Here is a 16,263-nt window from a genome sequence, read left to right as displayed (position 1 = left end):
ATTGTCAAAATTTTCAAATGCTATGGACATTTTGTGGTTCGTTTCACCCCTACCACCCAGAACTGAATCCAATTGAAAAAAATTTTGTCTTTGGTGAAAGGATGGGTTGCGTCACGAAACACACCTTTCAAAATTAATGATGTTCAAAAACTCTGTGAAATTAAGTTCGGGCAAATCGGGAGGAACGAATCGATATCAGTTCGTAATCACGTGAAGCAAATTAAAACTCAGTATTCTGAAGCAGAAGGAATTATGGATGAAATTACTGAGAAGGTCGTTATCAGTCTCGGTGTTACTAATAGCAACAGTGATTCAGAAGAGGATACTGACGGTGACTTATCCGGAATAGAAGAAATGTAGGTGAGTTTTTCTTTTATATACGCATAGACATAGATGAAAAATATTTGACATTTCATTTTTATTTGTGACATTTCATTTTTATTTGTACAACATCTATTAATATACCTAGTAATGATCTAGTTATACATAGATAAAAAGGTACAACGTACGAGTTATGAATAATACCTCACATTTCTAGGTTCATGGCGAACAGTTATGTCAGTTGGCAACGCTGATAAGTTCACTCCTAAATCACGGGCAGATGGGATCCAAATCGCGAACAGCATTACGTCACTCAAGTACAAAGTTGTTATGCGCAGTGTCTAAATTGGCCTTTCCTCGCGTCTCTGTCGCTGTCACTATAATTTTCATAAATCAAGTGGTGCCACCGCGGATCGTCGTTTCAGGGCCGCAAACTTTTGGCGAAATGACGCTAGTTGCATACCGGTGGTCCACCGATGCTTACAGCATGGGGATAAATATGTAATGTAGAACTCTGGAGTTAGAAACAGCCATCGTGAACCATTTCCACTATTGTTTATATTACTACTGCAGCCTTAGAAGCTGAGTTTGCTGCTTGTCGGAAACTGGTAACACCTAGTGATGGGCAATGGGAATATTCCCGGTGGGAAGGAAAATAAAAAATGGGAATATTTCTGGGTTTTTCCCTGGCATAAAAATTCCCGGGAAAGAATTTATTTCCATTTCTTTACTTTCCAAATTAGAAGAACTACATGACAAATTAGTTTATTTTAAATTTATTATCATTTACCTCTAGATTCTAAACGTTTTGGAGGTGAAAAAATTAATTTCGTTCATTGTATTTTATACAACTAATATATATAATATTTTAAGATTCATTCCCTTTTGCACTAAAAAGTAGCGAAGTACTCATTTACAAATGATGAGGAGGAATCAGTTTGCAATGTAGAAATTACGTAGAAATAAAGTACTATCTATACACCGTGAACCACCGCTAGTAACATGGATCGGTCTGTCTGCTGTTTCTGACTCGAATGTCTGAATAGGTTCTCGAAGTTCTGTTATATGTGAATTAACGTATGAAATTTCGAGAAACGGGTATGAAGAACGGTCGTGTAAGACAATGTTACGTGCAAAATTATAAAAATAAGTTAGAATTTTGCAATTATTGTGGATATAAATATGTATGCGAAAATGTTAACAAAATGGTAAGACTTGTGTTTTCTGGCAGTTATGCAACCTAATTTGTTTATAACATTTAAAATTTAATATTTTTGTGATATCAGTACCAGAAATGGAGTGGGTCAGTGGGTCGGTGGGTCAAGTGGGTCAAGTTTTCTGAGTGGGTCAGAGAGTCGTGGGTCAACAGCATGTGACCCACTGAGACCCAACACCCACCGTGACCCACTGCGACCCACCGATTCAGTATCTTCTGAAGACTGGTAAATTGGTATCCGTTTTACTTTCAAGACCTTCATTTCCCTTCCTTTTTCACTTGTTTCTGTCTACTTACCTGAGGTGAGTATATATAACCAAGTGAAAAAAGAACTTCAGGCACTTTTGGATATTGATATTTTTAATAGCAATAGGACTTACACTACAACTTGGCTTTCGAGACCTGTGAGATTTTAGAGCTAACTACTGGAAAAAATACATTTTTGAATCACTGTAATATATAAATTATTATATAAAAAATTGAATGTAACTATGTGTGCCTGATCATCACGGTCAATTGCAAAGTAAAATGAAATTACTTTTGATATATAGTTAGGCCTTAATCCAAATTGGGATGTTATATTGCTTTCATTATAATGCATAATATCCTAAGGTGGTAGTGAGTATCCTAATTTTTGAGAAAAAAAAATGAGTATCTCGCAAGCTGTTAAACTTACGGAGCTGAAATTCAGTGTATTAGCTCTTTATTGAAAATAAACACAATGTGTCATAGCATTTTTTTAAATTCTCCTTTAGGGAGGGGGGCACTTTCTATATATGGAAAATTGGTAGTGAGTTGGTTTGTAGAAATGATCAAAAACGATCGATGTTATTTAAGAAAAAAAATCAGAAACAAAAAATACAGTGCTTGGCTTCATATATTTATTGCTTTCCAATGTAATAATTGCTGAAACTTATGTTTATTATATGGAGCGCTTACAGCACAGGGCAATCAACCCATAAAGTTGTTAGAAAAATAGGCATAAAATTTGTACTGTAAGCTTAATTACACGGAAATTTGAAGTTTGGATTGTACGCATAATTGTATGGAAAATTTTACACTTTTTTCCCCTTTACGTTGTCTACATATTTTGGTTTGGAACTTTCAAATTTCATCTTTTTTCCACTGAAAAGTATCGATAATTCAACAAGGAAATAATTATATTATGACAATTTAATTGAAATTCATCGTAATTTGGCACATGGCAAAAAGCAATGTGGTAATTGAAGTTGAAGAAGGATGGAAATTCCCATTCACCTCTGAACACTTTCCAGGAACCTCGTTCCCTTTCGCTTTCTAGACGGGGGAGGGAACTTGGTAATGGTATCAAACCTTCATGTGTAATTACAAAAATTAAATTTATAAACAAATAAGAAATCATCAGTTTATCAGGCTTTGATTGATAATTTATTCACAAAATTCCCAATCAAAGGCGTTTTAGATGAAGTTTCTGTTCTACATGGGTCAACATTGCCAACTGACATGGCCGAAACCATAACCTTCTCCATATTGTACAGGGGTATTTTCCTGCGAATAAAAATTTCTTGTGGAATGCGTTCAGAAATTAACACTTGCAAGAATATTTTCTTAGTACAAGTATATTTTAGGCACACACTAATTTCCCCCCACCTCGAGCTGTTTCAATTTCCTCACTGACATACACTTTACCATTTTATATCGTAAAGGTCAGATCCACCGTTATCGTAACAGAGTGGTGCTTGAGCGATTGACTAGAAATTCAAACTTTGATTAGTGACAATTTTACAATCTTTGTTTTATTACAAGTGTAAACTCTATAGTCATTTCAGAAGAGGCCGTGGATCGTGTTCAGAGTTGATGACGATGGATTTTGGCGAGTCAGAGTAGGACATAGTGGATGAGAGTGGTTCATGGTGGGTGGTGGGTCACGGTGGGTCATGGTGGGTGCTGGGTCAGTGGATCGTGGGTCACGGTGGGTGGTGGATCAAGTTTTCATTGGGGTACTGGGAAACTGATTCAGTACGGGGTCAAGTTTAAAATATCCACTAACTTATAGATTTAAACTTTTTAGCGGTGTAAAAGTATGCGGACTTCCTATACCAAATGTTTTCTTTAACAAGGCTATTTATTCACTTAAAACACATTGTAATATACATTTATGCGTACTCTCTAAATATAATAAAAAATTAATAAAATGACATGAAGCCGTTCAGAATATACATTTTAAAGAATCATCTGGATTTAACAGTAATAAATATACTGTGATAAGAAAATGAAGTTAACCTTGAAATCATAATCTAGTTGTATAATGCAAATTTATTTGTATTTGTACATAAATTCCCGGAATTCGCCCATCAGCCACGATTAATAAATGCTCCGAAAGCAATGTGGATGAAAATGGAGACGATAATTGGTTAAGAAAATAAGTAAAGCTTAGGCATAAAACACCTAAAGCTTTTTCAAAAATAAAATTATGTTCAAGAAATAAATCCTCATAGCTAGTGCCAAAGTAAAACGCAAAACAACGATCCTTTTACCACTTTGAAATAGTTAATTGCTGTGACCGGCTTTATTTATAACAACTTTAATAAAACATATGAGTCAACTACTTACAACTTTAATGACTTTTGTAATAGTTAATAGCAAATATTAGTGTATCTCTTCTTGCTTTTATATTTATTCTTATTCAGAACAACATTGTTGCAATTACTTCTACTGACACTGTGCTTCCATCTTACGGCCGACATAACAATTGTTTGGAATTTTTGCTTTTAAACGCATTTTCATAGTGCGTTGTCAATTTTCATGTTGGTTATTATTACTATTAGAGATACAATAGTTCAACATTTTTTTTTTTTTTTTTTTTTAGAGAAGAAATCAACGTTTCTTCCATGGCATTTTGTCTGACAAATGTTTGGAGTTTTTTTCAGCATTTAAATTTGAATGGAGAAATAGCCATGTTCATTACTAATTTTCCAGTCTGACACCAAATAACATTTAGGTACTGTATGCTCGAGAATAATCAGAGAAAAAAAATGTGAAGATGAAAATATGGTCATTCGACAAGGATAGAGAGCAGTTTTATACACAGTGTGGGTCAACAACTTCCAATGAATTACTTCGAAAGCCATCAGACAAATCTTTACCAACTTTTTTATTTTTATATAGTTGAAAATTTTATACTGTAATAAAATTATATACCGGTACTGCAACAGTTCTGGAATGAATACCTAGATTTCAAATTTTCTTTGAAATGTAATAGGTATTTGTGGTCAAACTAAACCATCAATTAGTAATATGATTTAGGAGGTAGAGACACATTGATTAAATTTATTTATTTATACATATTTCTGATCGTTACTGACATCAATTGTCTTAAGTCCGTCACATATGAGTGACAACGTCCGTCGGAGAGCACACTATTTGAGTAAAAGGAGAAAAAGAATGGGAAAGGTATTAAGTGTCCTTTTTGTTACGTACCATTCCGATATTTGATTGGTATGGATAAGGAAAACTCAAAGAACAACACATTCAGGGTTGCTGGCCTGAAAAATTTGTTACAATTTTTCAACTGTGTTCCGCAATAGCAATCGAACCCAGGACAGCTCGCACAAAATAGCGTTAGTAACTGTGCTACGGGGAACCGTAATATACTTTAAATATTATCATATAAGTGCAGAACAAGAGCAATAAGCGAAAGACAAACATAAATAGTCATACGTTTCCTATTTCAACCATACTGCTAGGCCTACGATATAGCATTAAAAAATAAATTATGTGATTATAAAAATATTATTATAATCTCAAACTAACATCTTGCCCAAAGTTGATGTTCATGGCTTTAATGCTCACGATGACACGTATTTAGAACGGATAACAATATATAGGGAAGATTTACACCAAATCAAATGGATATGTGGCTCTTTCCTTGTTTATGGTACATACTTTTTCTTCTTTCTCATTTTGAATTTGGGCAATCCGTAAAATATAACAATCTTGAATAGCCCCTTAGCTTGGAACAAGGGAAACTCTTGGCTTGATATGAACTTCTCATGTTAAAATTGTTAAAATAAACTGGAGACGATGGTAATTTTGACTTTTTTACAGGATGTGCAAAATTTTCAGTTGCCGGATGTAGCGAAAATCGGAATTGATTCTGCATTATTTTAAAATTTTAAATTGGATTGATTTTGTTAACTTTAAACTAAGCATAAATCAAGACTTCAGGGTTACACTTGTCGTTTATCAACTGATCCAAAATTACTAAAAGGCACCAGCTGTAACGTTTGTAGATAGATGTCTGCGTCCTTCATCTTCATATTTAATGTAAGATTTATATATTTGTAGTTAAGAAAAATTTATGTGTTTGTGGACGTTTATACGTTTGTGGCCAATCCTTTCGACAGTGTATTCTGGGGTACCATAAACTGTAGAAAGTTTTCGTTTTCACTGATCGATTGCTCTGATTGATTTTGTGTATTTTGTTCACTTCCAATTGAATATTTGAAAAATAGCCGTTATTTCTTTATTACATTTCTAGCCGTACACTGGAAATGGTGAAACTTTCTAAAAACATGATATCCTACAAATTATACATTCCAGCACTACAAAATTGTATCCGGGTAGTATACCTCCCCGGCGTTTGTTTCATGACAAAATGATAATGAAAAAGGAAGGATAACCATTTCTCCACTCTAACATCAATCTCTATTGTTTGGAGTGTTATGCCTAATGAACACTACATGTCACTGACGTTATAATTAATGGTGTGTGTAAAACACTTGCTTATTACATACAGCATGCAAGAAAAAAGAAAACAATAGTCATTTATAAATTAGAAACTCCAACTGGAATCTTGCAAACAGTGCGAGACTTTGAGAAAATAAATAAAGAAGTTTCCCCATTATTGTACCCCTTGCCGATCTTTGTCAAGATGTCATTCACTTGTGTCTGTAAAGGAATATGTACAGATGTAAGGAATGAGAATGAGTTTAATACTCATATGTGAATGACGCGTTGTGCAGAGAGCACAGGTTCAGCTATTAGTATATAAAAAGAGGAAGATTGCTTCGAAGAATAATGAGAAGAAACTGTTGAAATATTAAGGTAGGGCATACAAATTCTACTTTAGTCTTACTTTAGTTCTTCACAGTTGTTCAGAATGCTGTGCTGATCATTTGTAGAATAATTTTATCGTTTCGTTATCTTCAAATTATCATAGTAAGAAATTACGTGATATTCTGTATTTTTTGAGACGTATTCCTTAAAAATAAATAATGATGTACTTTTCGAAGACTGCATTTCATATGGATGTTTACACTGGATTCGGTAAATTTAATATACAAATGAGCCTGGACAATAGCACTCCTTTTGGATTACACAAACATTTATACATTATTTTATTCTCTTCCGTGTGTGCCATTCCATTTCATTAGTGCATACTTAAATTAATGAAATAAACACGAAGTGCAATCTTACAACTTTAGAAAGATTCTTAGTGTTCTCCCATAAAATCCTATAGTTCGGGCTTTGCATCTAGCCTGAAACGAATTGGGCGATTTAAAAAAACTTAGAGGCCTAGAAAAAGCTATGAACACAAAATAAGTTTGGCGGGAGGCATATCCTTAGAAGAACTGTCCGAACAGGTAAAAATTCGTAAATTTAATCTCCTTAATGTCTTGAAACAGGAGACAGATTTTAACTTCTCTCTATCCCTATTGGTGGGAGCAAACAGGGTATATTCTTTCATTATATTCTATTGTTCCGGCTCTTAGTTCTAAGGTGCAAGGGTTTGGATGATTGGAACAAAACTTCAGAGATTCATACCTATTCGCCTTACGATTAAAACGCTATGAAATGTATGTGCACATACAAGGGGGACGGGTTACACCCCTCAAAATTGTCTGAATATTAAAAAAGGAAACTTTTTAGTTTTAATTCCTGTAGGGTCTTGAAAACAAACATTTTCTTTTGAAAAATATTTCTATCATTGTTTAACGGGATAGAGAGAATACATTCCGCTATAAAATGCTACAGTTCCGTCCCGGTTGTAGCGTAAAACGATTTGGACGTAAAGCGATCCCTTCTTGCTTTGATCATTTCAATTGCTTGACCTCAACCTTGTGTCTAGTAGTGTGTGCATTCTGTGACAACGAACTTGGAATAATAAGACAAAGGTGGAATTAGATGAAGGTTTTCATGTACGAGCTGCGCCTTTAAAATGAAACCAATGGAAAACACTTTTCTACAAAATGTACAAGTCAATAAAGAATTAAAGTGTCATCTTTAGTAAAATTTATGGATGGTAAAAAGATCATTGTACAACATACGAGAAGAATATGGTATCGGAAGAGAAACAGCTTTAGCCTTGTCACAATATTTTGAGGATGACACTGTAATGACTTACATGTTTATTCAGAAAAAAAAAATCCTGTTACGATTAGTGGAAAACTAGTAGCGCCATTAGCGGCGTTATGATGAACTATCCTGTACATGATTTGGTGTATAACAGGCAAGCGTCATAATGAAGCTATATTTCAAACTGGGAACATCAGACTTTGATAATGGATTACGTCGATTTACTGTACTAGTTCTTGGTTACATTCGGGTTTACGTTTGTGATATGGAATGGAAGTCAAATTTATAAAACACAATATAAGCATAAAAGTTAAGTGTATGGTTTTTTGGGTGTATTCAACTCATGTGTAGTTCATCCTAGTTCCATATGGTATACGTTTCTTAAAAGTTATAGTTATGTGTTGAAAAATTAAAAGATTTGATATTTAAATTAAAATCTTTGGTGTTGTTAAGTGGGAAGCAAGTAAGTTGGCACAGTTTTCATATATTACGTACTTATTTAATCTGCAGTATTGGTAAGTTGTAAAATTTACATATTATATCGCTATTGTTTAAAATATTTAATTTGTAAGATAATAGGGACCAATTTGCAAATATTTTTTTTTTTAAGTGAGATGTAGTAACCAGCCCTTCAGGCTTTTTGTAAGGTCCTATTTGAAGAAGTTAACATCAAAGTTATTGTTGGATCTACTCAATTTTGATATTTAACCATATAAATTGTTATTAAATCACATGGATATAGTTTTTCTTTTTCCCTAATTAGAATCCACTGTGCTTTTTAGATTTATAGATATATTTATGTATAATAATCCATTCACTTTGCAGTCTCTACAAGAGAACGGAATTTATCGTATTTGCGATAGTTTATGGGGATTGGTTAACCCAGTTAGAATCTATATATTCCTTTTTGATAGATCCATACCTGCCTTTATTATTAATTATATAATATGAAGGGAGTTTTAAACACTCTCTTTCCCAGGAACGATACCGAAGTCTGAGATTATATCGGGTAGTAGGTACGTTACATAAAAATATAGCTTCATTATCTTTCTATACTGCTTACATTTTTGCAGTTAGAAGCAAGTTGGGTTTTATGAGGTACATTATATGGAATTTGATACTATTATATGGACTTTGCAGTAGTGGAAGGAAAAGTATAGAAATACCTTACCGATTGGCAGTAATTAATTATTATTTTGTTGAAAGAATAAGAAAGAGACTAGCTCAACATTCGGTTGCAGTTTTCATTTTCAGCAGTGTGTATGACTGCCGTATATAACATCCATATTAATATAGCTGTATTTTGTATAAATTATCAAGATTTATATGTGGGTGGTTAAGATTATATGTTTATTGTTAGTTATGGCCCATTCTCAGTTGAATTTAAATAATTTCGATAATGGTGATCATGGATTGTTTGTCGATAGAACAGACGATGTTTGGGATTTAGCATTTCTGCAGGAAAGCACCTCGTTTGTAGAAAGAGGGGTGGGGAGAAGTACTGCGATGAGCGACAGCCCGCAGGTGTTAGCTGGTACGACTCAGCGGGCGATGACCCAGGAAACAGCTGGTGGTGATATACTGTTTGCGGTAGGTCAGGAAAATGAGCAAAGCAGGTGCTTGTTAGAAAATGTTAGTTCTGGTAGTCTATTGAAAAGGAACTCAGGCGTTGAAAATAAACAAAATAAAGAATTTTCAAGTCATAATACTAGTAACCCGTTCGTTCCTTTTTTGCACTTCTTTTTCTAAACTGACCGTAGATGCAGCGAAGTATAGTTTTCAGGAATATATAAATAAAATTCCAGAATGTGATGCAACAGAGCACCACAAATTGTTTTTGTTTGCTATTGAGGTTCATAAGATAATAAAACTGAACTTATTTCCGGTTGAGTCTGTATTAATAGCTGCATTAGGAAAAACTAGTAATTGTTTGCATCAGGAATTAATGAATATTTTCTGTATTACTCATGATTGGATTGAGATATGTGGTCAGCTATTTGAGAGGTTTATATCCCCTTTGGCAAAAAGGCAATTAATCCATAGTTATGTGGATAGGTTACAATCACCTACAGAGTTGACCTCTATATATATTAACAGTATAGTAGATAGTTATACTATATGTATGGGTATACGTAATGATAGAGACATACTTGAGTATGTATGGAAAGGGATTAAACCAGAAATACAACACGAACTATTCCGTTATTCAAAACCTACAACTTTATATGAACTAATAAGTGAAGTGCAGCGTTATGAATTATATCAAAAGAATGTTGAGGTTTACCAGGTGATCACTAGAAAGGAACAGATTCCTGAGAAAAAACCTATCCAATGTTATTCCTGCGGTGGAAGACATAGGGAAAAAGACTGTTATTTACGTAGGCGGATAAAACAACAACAAGACTTGACTACCTCGAGGAGAAAGGTGCAGTGGTTAGGTACAAGTACTTTTAAGGGAGAAAAAGATAGTAAACTAAATGGACAATTGAATGATCCTTTGGATGTTAGTGCTTCAGGGTCAACATTAAATAAACTTAATAATGCGACTACCAAACCGAGGGATAGTTCCGATAAATTGGTAGCAGTGTTTACAAAGGGATACGTCTTGGGGAATGACTATGTTGGAGGAATTGATACTTGTGCGTCGGTTTCGATTATAAATCGTGGAAAGTTTTTGGATTGGAATACTAAATTGAAAGTGCCTGTTAAAGTGATGAATGAAAAGTTTACAGGGACAGGTGTTAATAGACAAACAATAACATTGACTCAATATGTGATTATTCCAATACGTTTTCGCTCTAAAGTTTATAGACTTAAATTCTTTTTGATGGACCAGTTAGAGCCCACTTTTATAATTGGAATTCAGCAATTAAAGTATATGCGTGCATTTATAGACTTAGTCGAGAACAAATTAGTTCTGGCAAGTGAGAAAGTGGTCATTCCCATAAGTTATTATCCTAATAGTGACTTTAAAGAATTAAATGATTCTGCCGTAAAATTTTTATTCCGTAGCTTTTCGAGTCATACGGACAATTTAAAGTCTTCTATAGCAGACCGAGGGGATAAGGTACAAGGAACAAGGGAGCAGACCAGCAGTGTTGCCAACCATAAGGAATGTCCTAGGGAATATTATTTGTTTCAAGTTGCGGAAGGAAAAGAGCCATCCAATCATATATTGGTTGATCCACTGCTAGCTGAAGATGATCCCTCATTGGAAAGGTATGTTGTTGGTCTCCCTAAAAGATTTCCTAGTGTGTTTAAAGATAAAATAGGTGAAATTAAAGGTTATCAATATGAAATTAAGGTGAACAATGAGGATCCTATAAGGAAGAAAGCTTATCCTATGAGTAGATGCGATCAAAAACAACTTGATTCCATTTTGGATGATTGGTTAAAACAGGGAATAATTCAAAAGAGTAATAGTAATTGGTCTTTCCCATGTTTTTTAGTGAAAGGAAGGTCTGGAGAAAAACGTCTTGTTATTAATTATCAATGTCTTAATCGGAGATTATATTTAAATCCGCAGTTTACCCCCCGTATAGAGGATGTATTAGCTAACGTATCTGGTGGGAAAGTATTTTCCGCTATTGATATTAAAAAAGCGTATCTACATTTACGATTATCAGAAGATTCGTATAAATATACAGCATTTATGACTCACCGAGGTCTGATGGAATTGAAATTTTTACCTTTTGGTTTATCTTCTGGTAGTTTTATGTTGTCCAAGGTATTAACTGACATTTTATATCCTTTAAAAAATGAAGGTCTTGAATGGTTCTACGATGATGTAATATTATTCACTCCCGATGTTGAGAGTCATAAGAAACTATTAGATAAGGTCTTAAATAAATTTGAAGAGTATGGTATAACAATTTCTTTGAATAAATCAAAATTCTTCCAGAGAAAAATATCTTATCTGGGATATATTTTAGAGAACGGGAATATGTCACTGGATCCTTCCAGAGTTGAAGTAATTAGAAAGTTACCAGCTCCGCGTAATAGAAGGGGATTAATTAGCCTTCTTTGTTTTCTACAATACCATGCTAAGTTTATTCCTCATTTTCAAGAAGTAGTAGAACCATTAAATAGAATGAGGTCTCCTAAAGTACAATTTAAGTGGGGTGATGAAGAACAGAGAGCGTTAGATCAAGTTAAGGAGTTATTTGAGACTCATGTAATTCTGAAATTACCGGATTTAAATGCTAAGTTTTTGTCAGTTCGGATGCAACACTCAAAAGTTTGGGCGTAACGATACAACAATATGATGAGAATAATATATTAAGACCTGTTGGGTTTTATTCCAGACGTTTAAAACCTTATGATTTAAATAAACCAATCTATCTGTTGGAACTTATGGCAGCTGTTGAGACTATTGAACGCTTTAGTACCTATTTACACTCAAAGTTCGAACTGAGAGTAGATAATTTAGGGTTAATGTATGCCATAAGAAATATTAAGCGTATTAAGAAATATGGCAGTTTATTGTATCGATTGTTTTCATTCGATTTTGATGTCAAACATGTACCATCTAATTTAAATATTTCTTCAGATTACCTATCAAGGGTCCATGATCGAGAAATGTTCGAACCTATGGAGATAGATCAAACACACGATCATGAGGTAAAGAATTTGTTGTTAGTCAATATGTGGAACATGCCATATGCTTGTATGTCAATTAATGAACACCAAAGAAAAGATGTAGAATTGATGAATATAATCGATAGGTTAGAAAAGAAAGAAAAAATTGATGATTATAAATTAATTAAAGCTACATTATGTAAGAAAACTAAAGCGCAAAAGAATCCATGGAAAGTTTGTATTCCGAACGAACTTGTATTACCTATTATAGAATTTTATCATAATTCGATATTGCCGGGAAATCATTCGGGAGCAAGGAAAACTATCAGTAGAATATCAGCTAGATATACATGGCCTTCGATGGTAGATCAGGTACGTGAATATGTCCACTGTTGTAAATCTTGTCAGCTCAATAAAAGTGATAATCGTAAGAAAATGGGTCAATTAGTGTCCACTTTCGATAAAACTGTAAATGGAAGATGGTACACTGATATTTATGGACCGTTATGTCAATCCCAATCGGGAAGATATTGTTTGATCATAGTTGACTCTTGTTCTAAACGAGTTTGGCTGGAACCATTAAGAATATTATCGAGTCAAACGATAATTAATAAGTTATATAAGATCATGTGTAGGTTTGGGTTCCCTTTTTCGGTCAGTCATGATAATGGGTCAGTATATGTATCAGCTAGATTTAAAGATTTCTTGTATAGCCATGGTATACAGGATATTCGTAGTTCTCCATATCATTGTGCTTCTAATAATGCTGAAAGATATCTAAGAGTATTGGGTGATAGTCTTAGAATTTATTTTTCCAACAAACAGACGATGTGGGACAGAGGCATTCATGAAATAGAGTTTTCAATAAATTCTGCCGAACATTCGGAATTAAAATGTTCCCCAATGGAGATGACATTTAATTATAATGTGTGCGACCCATTGGATATTCGCTGGAAAATAGATGAGTTAGATATACGTAAAAAGGACCCTAATGTATGGGCCAATGCCATGAAGAACATGGAACTAGCTTGGTCTCGACGCAAACGTATATATGATAAGTCTAAAGTTGCTACTCCATATTCAGTGGGTGACCAAGTTTTATTAAAGTCGCATTATAAGTCGTCTTTGGCTGACAAGATAACCAGGAAATTGTGTCCAAGGTGGCTGGGGCCTTATCGGATTGAAAGACTATTGGGGACTAACTCACTTCAATTAAAATCTGTTGACGATCCATTGGATATTAGGAAGGCTCATGTTTCTCAAACTAAACTGTACCGTCAACCTCGTAACGCAGGTGTAACATGAAGTGTATTTCGGAAAACAATAATAAATTTTGGGTATATTCTTAATTCTGGTCTAATTATAAATACATATATGTGTGTGTATGGATAATATTTTGGTTATATTATTATTTAATAATTGCAACTAGATATTATGGCGTTAAAAAGTCAGTTTTAATTAGTCTCTTTCAAATGAATGGCTTTTAGAGGATTTTAGTGTGTTTTTGAATTTTAATTATATTAGAAAATATAAATATTGTTATTATGTTTTTGTCAATGTATTAGTTATTCTGTGCTAATGTTTGTTTTTAAATTCCAGGCCTGGAAAAATCCGTAAACCTTGAATGTTTGTAATCGTGGAAAATATCATATATGTATTTTTGGATATACGTATGGACTGTAATAGGAATGAATACTGGAGTTGTAACCTAGATTGGTATGTCTCATATTATGAATATATGTACGTCATGCATGACCTGTTTGGATTACTATGGATATTCAAAGTAAGTTATTTATTTATAATGTATATGGTTGGATAATGGAAATATATATTCTATTTTCATTTTGTACATGTAAGGTTATGAATTTCTAGGAAGGTCTTGACCTGAGACTTTAGAATTTACTAATATTAGGTATAGATGTAGATAGAATGTAAGGATGAATGAATGTTTGTGTGAATGGATTATTAGGGGGATATTTTTATTTTCTTTATATATTATTTGGAATGAATGGTAGAATGAATTGGAATTAGTATTAGTAGAATAGATTCTTGGGTTAATTATGACTAATATTGACAACTAGACTATCATCCTTCCGGAAAATCATAATGATTTTAAGGGGGGTGTTAGTTGATGTAATGACTTACATGTTTATTCGGAAAAAAATCCTGTTACGATTAGTGGAAAACTAGTAGCGCCATTAGCGGCGTTATGATGAACTATCCTGTACATGATTTGGTGTATAACAGGCAAGCGTCATAATGAAGCTATATTTCAAACTGGGAACATCAGACTTTGATAATGGATTACGTCGATTTACTGTACTAGTTCTTGGTTACATTCGGGTTTACGTTTGTGATATGGAATGGAAGTCAAATTTATAAAACACAATATAAGCATAAAAGTTAAGTGTATGGTTTTTTGGGTGTATTCAACTCATGTGTAGTTCATCCTAGTTCCATATGGTATACGTTTCTTAAAAGTTATAGTTATGTGTTGAAAAATTAAAAGATTTGATATTTAAATTAAAATCTTTGGTGTTGTTAAGTGGGAAGCAAGTAAGTTGGCACAGTTTTCATATATTACGTACTTATTTAATCTGCAGTATTGGTAAGTTGTAAAATTTACATATTATATCGCTATTGTTTAAAATATTTAATTTGTAAGATAATAGGGACCAATTTGCAAATATTTTTTTTTTAAGTGAGATGTAGTAACCAGCCCTTCAGGCTTTTTGTAAGGTCCTATTTGAAGAAGTTAACATCAAAGTTATTGTTGGATCTACTCAATTTTGATATTTGACCATATAAATTGTTATTAAATCACATGGATATAGTTTTTCTTTTTCCCTAATTAGAATCCACTGTGTTTTTTAGATTTATAGATATATTTATGTATAATAATCCATTCACTTTGCAGTCTCTACAAGAGAACGGAATTTATCGTATTTGCGATAGTTTATGGGGATTGGTTAACCCAGTTAGAATCTATATATTCCTTTTTGATAGATCCATACCTGCCTTTATTATTAATTATATAATATGAAGGGAGTTTTAAACACTCTCTTTCCCAGGAACGATACCGAAGTCTGAGCTTATATCGGGTAGTAGGTACGTTACAACACACAAAAAATTGGTTAGTATGATAATTTGCAGATTGGAAGTAGAGATGATGTTATTTTAGTCGACGGGACACAATTTTTGATAGAAAGAATATGGATAGGGAACCAATCTGGCAGAATTTCTTGTTATTTGGTAGAGTAAGTAGAACTTCAAATACTCCAACACTCGCGTTTGGTGTACTCGATCCTGATAGATCAGCTGAGTGTATTATTATTAGTGAAAGTAGTGCATTATTATTATTATTATTATTTATTAAAGTCTAACTGTAGACCCTATATATTGAGAAAGAAGTGTATTATTATTTTATTAGTGAAAGTAGTGCATTATTATTATTATTATTTATTAAAGTCTAACTGTAGACCCTATATATTGAGAAAGAAGTGTATTATTATTTTATTAGTGAAAGTAGTGCATTATTATTATTATTATTTATTAAAGTCTAACTGTAGACCCTATATATTGAGAAAGAAGTGTATTATTATTTTATAACGTCTGACTCTAATCCCGACATATTGAGAACATAGTGTATTATTAGTTATTAACGTCTGACTGTAGTTCCTACTTATTGGGAAAGTACTTTATTTTTATTCATTAATGTCTGACTGCAGTTCCTGCATATTAAAAAAATACTGCATTATAATTTATTAGTCTAACTCAAGTTCCTACATACTGAGAAAGTAAGTATTATTATT

General features: G+C 33.2%; 1 protein-coding gene across 1 annotated transcript; it reads left to right on the top strand.

Annotated features, from left to right (window-relative positions):
- The first annotated feature begins 10,471 nt into the window (after positions 1-10,471).
- LOC145670758 (uncharacterized) lies at positions 10,472-14,858 on the top strand. The gene is made up of 2 exons (XM_081739524.1): positions 10,472-11,092; positions 14,051-14,858. The coding sequence occupies exons 1-2, from the start codon at positions 10,587-10,589 to the stop codon at positions 14,073-14,075; spliced, it is 531 nt and encodes a 176-aa protein (XP_081595650.1). The 5' UTR covers positions 10,472-10,586; the 3' UTR covers positions 14,076-14,858.
- Positions 14,859-16,263: the final 1,405 nt, after the last annotated feature.

This window comes from Thermobia domestica, chromosome 14 (genome assembly GCF_964235325.1).
Source record: "Thermobia domestica chromosome 14, izTheDome1.hap1.1, whole genome shotgun sequence".
Taxonomy (NCBI): domain Eukaryota; kingdom Metazoa; phylum Arthropoda; class Insecta; order Zygentoma; family Lepismatidae; genus Thermobia; species Thermobia domestica.
The sequence above is the reverse complement of the archived record's forward strand: the minus strand, read 5'-3'. Positions and strand labels throughout refer to the sequence as shown.